Source organism: Euphorbia lathyris, chromosome 3 (assembly GCF_963576675.1).
Source record: "Euphorbia lathyris chromosome 3, ddEupLath1.1, whole genome shotgun sequence".
Classification (NCBI taxonomy): domain Eukaryota; kingdom Viridiplantae; phylum Streptophyta; class Magnoliopsida; order Malpighiales; family Euphorbiaceae; genus Euphorbia; species Euphorbia lathyris.
The window spans coordinates 36154652-36161037 of record NC_088912.1 but is presented as its reverse complement, the minus strand read 5'-3'; the positions used below and the strand labels follow the sequence as shown (position 1 = coordinate 36161037).

General features: G+C 32.1%; 1 protein-coding gene across 4 annotated transcripts; it reads right to left on the bottom strand.

Moving 5' to 3' along the window:
• Positions 1-722: 722 nt before the first annotated feature.
• On the bottom strand, positions 723-4615 carry LOC136222520 (ethylene-responsive transcription factor RAP2-7). 4 transcript variants are annotated; one of them, XM_066010292.1, is made up of 11 exons: positions 4167-4615; positions 3532-4087; positions 3157-3182; positions 3028-3058; positions 2777-2864; positions 2530-2675; positions 2255-2299; positions 2039-2142; positions 1798-1919; positions 1479-1589; positions 723-1208 (listed from the first exon to the last, which is right to left on the bottom strand). In XM_066010292.1, the coding sequence occupies exons 2-11, from the start codon at positions 4083-4085 to the stop codon at positions 924-926; spliced, it is 1512 nt and encodes a 503-aa protein (XP_065866364.1). In that variant the 5' UTR covers positions 4086-4087; positions 4167-4615; the 3' UTR covers positions 723-923. The 4 variants fall into 4 exon arrangements, with proteins under 4 accessions (XP_065866364.1, XP_065866365.1, XP_065866366.1 ...); XM_066010293.1 differs by having other exon boundaries at positions 723-1205; XM_066010294.1 differs by lacking the exon at positions 2255-2299.
• Positions 4616-6386: the final 1771 nt, after the last annotated feature.

Below are 6386 nucleotides of genomic sequence, written 5' to 3'. Positions count from 1 at the left end.
CTGTTATTAAAATAACACTTCTCCATTTAAAAGAATTTTTCTTAACAATTAGTATTATATTATTATTTATCAATTTTCACATACCATTTATGTCCTTTTTATTTTTATTATTAATCAAAATATATTTTAAATTTTTTTATCATATTTTATAACTTAATATTTTTATTTAACTAAAATTAAAAATTCAATTAATAATAATAATTATTCTGAATTATAGTAATATGTATTGTTCTAATTTTAAATAATAATAAAAGTTTTATCCAAAAGTAAAAGCTACATTAACTAAAAACATACACATTTAAATACAAAAGTTCATAAATTATTATTTCCTTAATATAAGATATATTAAAATAATAATTTTTATTATTAAAAAATAAACAAAATATTGTTAAATCTTACTTAAGTCATTTTTGTACTTCATAATAGAGTAACAAAAACCTTACTAGAATTGGAGTGCATTTTGTACTCTCAAAATGAGTTATAGAGTATAATTGAATGCAAAATTTGAACCTTATCTCATAAAAATAATACCATACGGAATAATTTATATTTTCAAAACATGTACTTGTTAATAATTTTAACTTTAAATTTCATTTTTTCCATCACAAGGCATAAATAATTCTGAACTGAAATCCTAAAGGCCATTACAATAATGTTTGTGAAGGACGCTCTTTGATCCCACTGGAAATTTTGATAACTCCTACTCCAACAGCACAACAACATAATAAGAAAGTTTTTGAACTAATCAATAAACATTTGCAGATTGCATTAATACACTATTTTGATTAACAAAGCATAGTAATGGTTCAAAGAGTATAAACACACTATTGGTGCATATCAAATTAATATTTTCATTCCATAACGAATTTGATAACCAATGCTGTTATTCTTTTTACATCTACTCCAGCGCTGGGAAGATGCAATTATGGCGGTGCTTTCACCGGGCAATAGAATTGAGACGCACCAGTGGCCATGCCCATGGTTGCAGGTGGACTAAAACACAGACTGTGACCTGCTGCGTTGAGAGGTTTCGATGGAAGAATGGCAGCAGAGGGAGGAGGGGTAGCCGAAAATGAGAATCCTGATGATGCTGCAGCAGCGGAGAACATTGTTGCTGGGGAACCGGTAACCTGACTGTGCATTTGCCATGCCCAGTTGGGGACTTGTGTAGAGCTTAAATTGTTTCTTTTATCACTTGCTCTCTCCTGCTAAAAACAATTTATGCCTCAGGTCAAAGTGTGCCACCCGTACCCGAGGGGAATTTTCAAGAGGAACTCGATTTAAAACAAACTTGATTTAAATAGGAATGACATATTCTACCATGCATAATACAAATTTAGTTGCTGTCTTGAGAGGTCAGTTCATTCAGCATTTTTTAGAGAGAGCATCATGTGCAATCAGCAGCCAAAAATGGATAAATATGGCAATTTTATATGTTCGGTTCATAAGCAAATGAATTAAAAAGGAAAAAGGAATACCTCAGTAGGAAAGTAACTAGGATACACGCCGTTCCAAAACATTGGATGATCTGATGTCCTCCTTGGGCCTTGGCGAGGTGGATCCCCAACCATTACGACTGTAGAGTTCTCCTGCAGAATCACATGATATAGAACAATAAACCTTTGATCTCTTTGAAATCATAAAGGCAGGCAGTTAACTTTCATCGTTAAAGGTAGCAATATGTGAAGTTCATTGATACTTTCAACTGCTAATAGCTTACTAGATACATGCCTACAAAATTGACCACTCAAGGCACAAATTTTACTGATATCCAAATAATCTCAGGTCAAATATTACCCTTGAACTCTTGTCCACATCATAAGGGCCCAAGTGGAATTGTACACGCTCCTCATTTTCCTTGGCAGGATTGCAAAAAGAAGTAGACATCCCCAAGTTCAGATCAAGATCATGTTTGCTGCCTGCACCAGAAAATTATTTACAAACTCTAATTAACTCAGGCCTTTGGCACAGTTCCAATCCTAGAGTAAATAAATGAAAATAAGGAGGAACGTCCAAGAACAAATCAATTAATTTATACCTTCATTGCCAGCCTCGGAAATGACCTCCCCTTCATATGTACTTGGCTCAAAGTTGGTGACAGCCTCCCTTCCGTTACACTTGATAGCTGCCTTGTCATAAGCCCTGATTTCCAGAAAACCAAAAGGGAGACACATGTTGAATGGAACGGTATTGAGGTTGAGAATTCAGGTAATAAATTGAGTATCAGAAGAGTGTAATTCATGATCATTAGGACCTTGCAGCTTCTACTTCACTGTCGAACAGCCCAAGATAAATATACCTGCATGCAAGCATCGTAATCTGAAAACACCATTGCCAATCATTTCTTCTTTGAAAATGCAATAGGCATTTTCAATGTTGTTTTCCCATATAAGGGAAAAACAGAAAACAACCCATTTGAGAATTTATAAGAAACAATTCTCAGTTTGCACACAGGTGTTCATTCATGCGTGTCATATATCTAAATGTTTATAGCAACATGACCAAAAAAATAAAGATCTGGTTTCTCACTTTTTGCCAAGAAATTGCCCCATTCTTGCTTCCCATCGCCCACATTTGTGCAGTGTAACCCCTCGATATTTTGAGCTCCCTCTTGAGAAGCCAGTGCTCTGGCGACGAAGTATGTGCACAAATTCTTCCTTGGTCAGATTCTTCATCTGCCAATTAATCAAAGTTAGATAACCAAATTAAATAAGAATCCAACTATGCCAGGACTAACAAACAGAATTCACACATATCAGAATCCTCATTATCTAACCTGTTTCAGATCATCCTCATAGTCACTGAGACTGAAGTTGATGTCAGCATCAACACCCCTAAACTTGATAGCAGCTCGATCATATGCTCTGAATGCAAAAACTGTAAGTTAGAAAGACATGGCTTGAATCTTGAGAGGATGTGAGACCAAAAGACGGGGAAAAGGGTCGCCTGGGTAGGAACTAGGGACTGGGGAAAAAGCGATCAGAAGAATAACATCCAAACTATTATTAATAGAAGAATGACTATTACCTTGCTGCAGCATGAGCAGTGTCAAATCCACCTGTACAAAACAGCATCAAAATCGATCAAAAACTGAGCCAATTTTGTTGAAATAAAACTCAACTATGATCAAATAAACAAACCACATCACATCCATACCCAAATAGACTTGCTTTCCACAATCCCTGCATAAAAAAGAAAAGTAAACACCAGAAACAATTAAACATACAACCTTTATATGGAAATAAAGCAAAACATATCGATCAAAATCACTACCAAAACAGACCCTTATTCACTTACATAACTATTACAATAGATAAAAAGTTCCAATTGAAGAAACATAAATTCCATAAAGAACCTAAAAAGACCATAAATGATAAATTCAATGCATCCACAATCTAAACATAACCAAACACAATTTGACCTCAAGTAAGGAAAACAATAGAACAAAATTCAAGCATCCAGTCAAATTCAACAAAACAAGAACATAATAGTAATAAAAAAATTACAGAAAAACAACAACTAAAGAGTTACCATATATGAGATTCCCAGCGTCCAGTCCTCCTGTAGAAGGTGACCCCTCTGTATTGCGAGCTCCTGGACCTAGGTCCTCTCCTACTTTTCTTAACCTGCTGTGACGGGGTCTGCATCACCCGCACCTCACCATGACCAATCTCTTGCTGCCTCTCGAAGGAAAGATCAATCCAGTTCCTCGAAGGTCCTTGCGCGCCTTGGGGAACACAATTCCCATAATCTCCACCAACTCCAATAATCCCATTGCTGACCGGGAAAAACTCCTTCGTCACAGCGGCGCCGTTTCCATTCTCATTTCCGCCACCGTCCACTTTCAATATATCAAAATTGAAGGTGTATATATTACTGGAATTATTACTAGCATCACCTGTGCAAGCGCGTGTGGAGCACGAGTCATCGTTGCTTGATGCGTCTGCATTAACGATTGACGAATTGGACGTCCCCGATCCTTCTGGATAATTATACTGCTGGTACTGATATTTCTCCATCAAAGCCACACCAGCTGAGTCATGAGTGGACTCGGTCGATTCCACATTGAGATTAAGATCCAACATAGCTGCAGTAGTAAACCAATTAAGTTGTTGCTACTTATTTCTACCCAAACTTAGTTATTCAAAGTTTAAAATTTAGCTTACATAGCTGCAGTAGTAAACCAATTCAGAGGTGAGTAGCAAAAAAGAACCGTTTCCTCTGAAAGAGAAAATAAAATCCGACGCCGGAGCTGGATCGGATCAAGTAATATCAAGCAGTACAAAAATCTGAAACGTATCAGGTACAAGAACACAGAGTGGCTGGAAAGAAATAAAAGAGTAAAAACGGAAACGAAAGTAGCTCTCACTCTCTCTCACTCTCTCTCTCTCCCTTTCACAACAGAAGCACCGGTGGACGGAGACGATGAAGAATAGTGGTTAGTAAGGTGAAAGATTAAGAAGAGGCATTTGTAAAATCATGGACGATTAGCTGAATCCATAGAAAGGAGAAGTGAAAGTCTGTTTATATTGAAGAAATCGATAGAAGAGAGATATGGGAGATATGAAGGAACATTTCAGAAACAAAAAGAAGAAGAAGAGGAAGAGGAAGAGGAGGAGGCAATGGAGAATATAAATTTATAATTTATATATTTTATGTTTGATATGCAGAAAGATTACCGGTTTGGCCGGTCAATGATATTTTTTATTTTTCCTTTTTCTTTTATTTTTGATATTTTGCCGTCCATTTAACTAAACCAACAAAAAAGATAACAATGTAAGAACAATGAATCCAGCAGTGGACTTTTTTAGTCAGAGGAAATATTTATCCATTCTAATTATGCCCAATTTTTATTTGTGCCCCTAAACCAAAAAATATTCAAAATTAATAATTTAATAAATTAATTAATCTTGATTCAAAAAAAAAAACTTAATTAATTAATCTAATTAATAATATATATTTTTTACTAATAAAGTGTATATTAGATTAAATTATTGTCTTAATATAAAACTGATGTGTTCGGCAAATATATGAAAAAATTTCACCTTAATTATTTTTTCAACTAAATTATCACTTTCTTATGAAACATTCAAATAAAAGTTATTGTTTGTTATTTTACGCTTAATCATAACATATTTGTTTTAGTTAAATTGCATCCATTATTTTCATTATAGTTCACCAACTTTAAAATTAGACATTATATTCTTTGAATTTTGTACTTCACTAACGTTGTGACCTTTATATCATTAAACAAGCTGACCATTCTAATAACAAGTAACTCTTTATTGTAAAGCTGATGGAAACAATATATAAGAAACTTTAATTCTTGAATTTTTAGATTTTGAGGTCATTTGTGTGTTGTTTAATTAGAAGGGAGAAAACAGTTCAGGGGAAAAGTCGAAAACGATAATTCCATTGAAAATGTGGTTGTTAACAACTTTAATTTTTAGATTTTGTCCATCTTAAAATCGTCATCGATCATTTTGACTAGCTCAACCGTAAAAAAATAATTATATTAGTAAAATACAAAATTCAACTCGAAAATTAGATATACCTACAACATTTGGAAAATGATGAAAACAAATTAAGGTTTACTTTTCTTCCTAAAAACATATTTCACCTTAATATATATTGTCATATATTTAAAGTTTATAATAAAATATTATAAGAACATGAGTTATTAATTTCCTCTATTTAATTAAGAAATATATTAGGCATGAATTCAGTATTTTAAGATTTCTTTGTAATCTTTTCGAATTTGATTTTAATAGATTGGTTATAGGTTTTCTCTTTTATTACTTGTAAAATAAATTTTTATGTCTTATCTAAAATCAGAAATACATAAATTAAAAAAATTAAAATAAATTATGGTTTTTTTCTTCCTAAAAAATATTTGACTTTAACATATTTTATAGTATATTTAAATTTTATAATATAATATTAGAGATTGTATTCCGTATCTAAAATCAGAAATACATAAAACATTTTAAAAAATTAAAATAAATTAAGGTTGTTTCCTTCTAAAAAAAATATTTAACGTTAATATATTTTATAGTATATTTAAATTTTATAATATAATATTAGAGATTGTATTCAGTATCTCTAGTTTTGTTTTTTCCATATATTGGGCATTGAATACAGTATCTCAGGATTTCTTTGTAATATTTTCGAGTCTGACTTTAATGACTTGGTTATAGGTTTTCTCTTTTATTACTTGTAAAATAAATTTTCATGTCTTATCTAAAATCATAAATACATAAAAAAAATTACAAAATTAAAATGAATTAAGATTTTTTCCTTTCTAAAAAATATTTAACGCTAGTATATTTAAATTTTATAATATAATATTAGAGATTGTATTCAATATCTCTAGTTTTGTAATTTTT

What these genes read in the sequence shown, in the direction of transcription:
- LOC136222520 (XM_066010292.1), bottom strand. Translation starts at nt 4,085, where the DNA reads ATGTTGGATCTTAATCTCAATGTGGAATCGACCGAGTCCACTCATGAC. An exon ending in TGGAAAGCAAGTCTATTTGG is followed by an intron (nt 3,059 to 3,156) that starts GTATGGATGTGA and finishes TGTTTTGTACAG; the next exon opens with GTGGATTTGACACTGCTCAT. An exon ending in ATGAGGATGATCTGAAACAG is followed by an intron (nt 2,676 to 2,776) that starts GTTAGATAATGA and finishes ATTAATTGGCAG; the next exon opens with ATGAAGAATCTGACCAAGGA.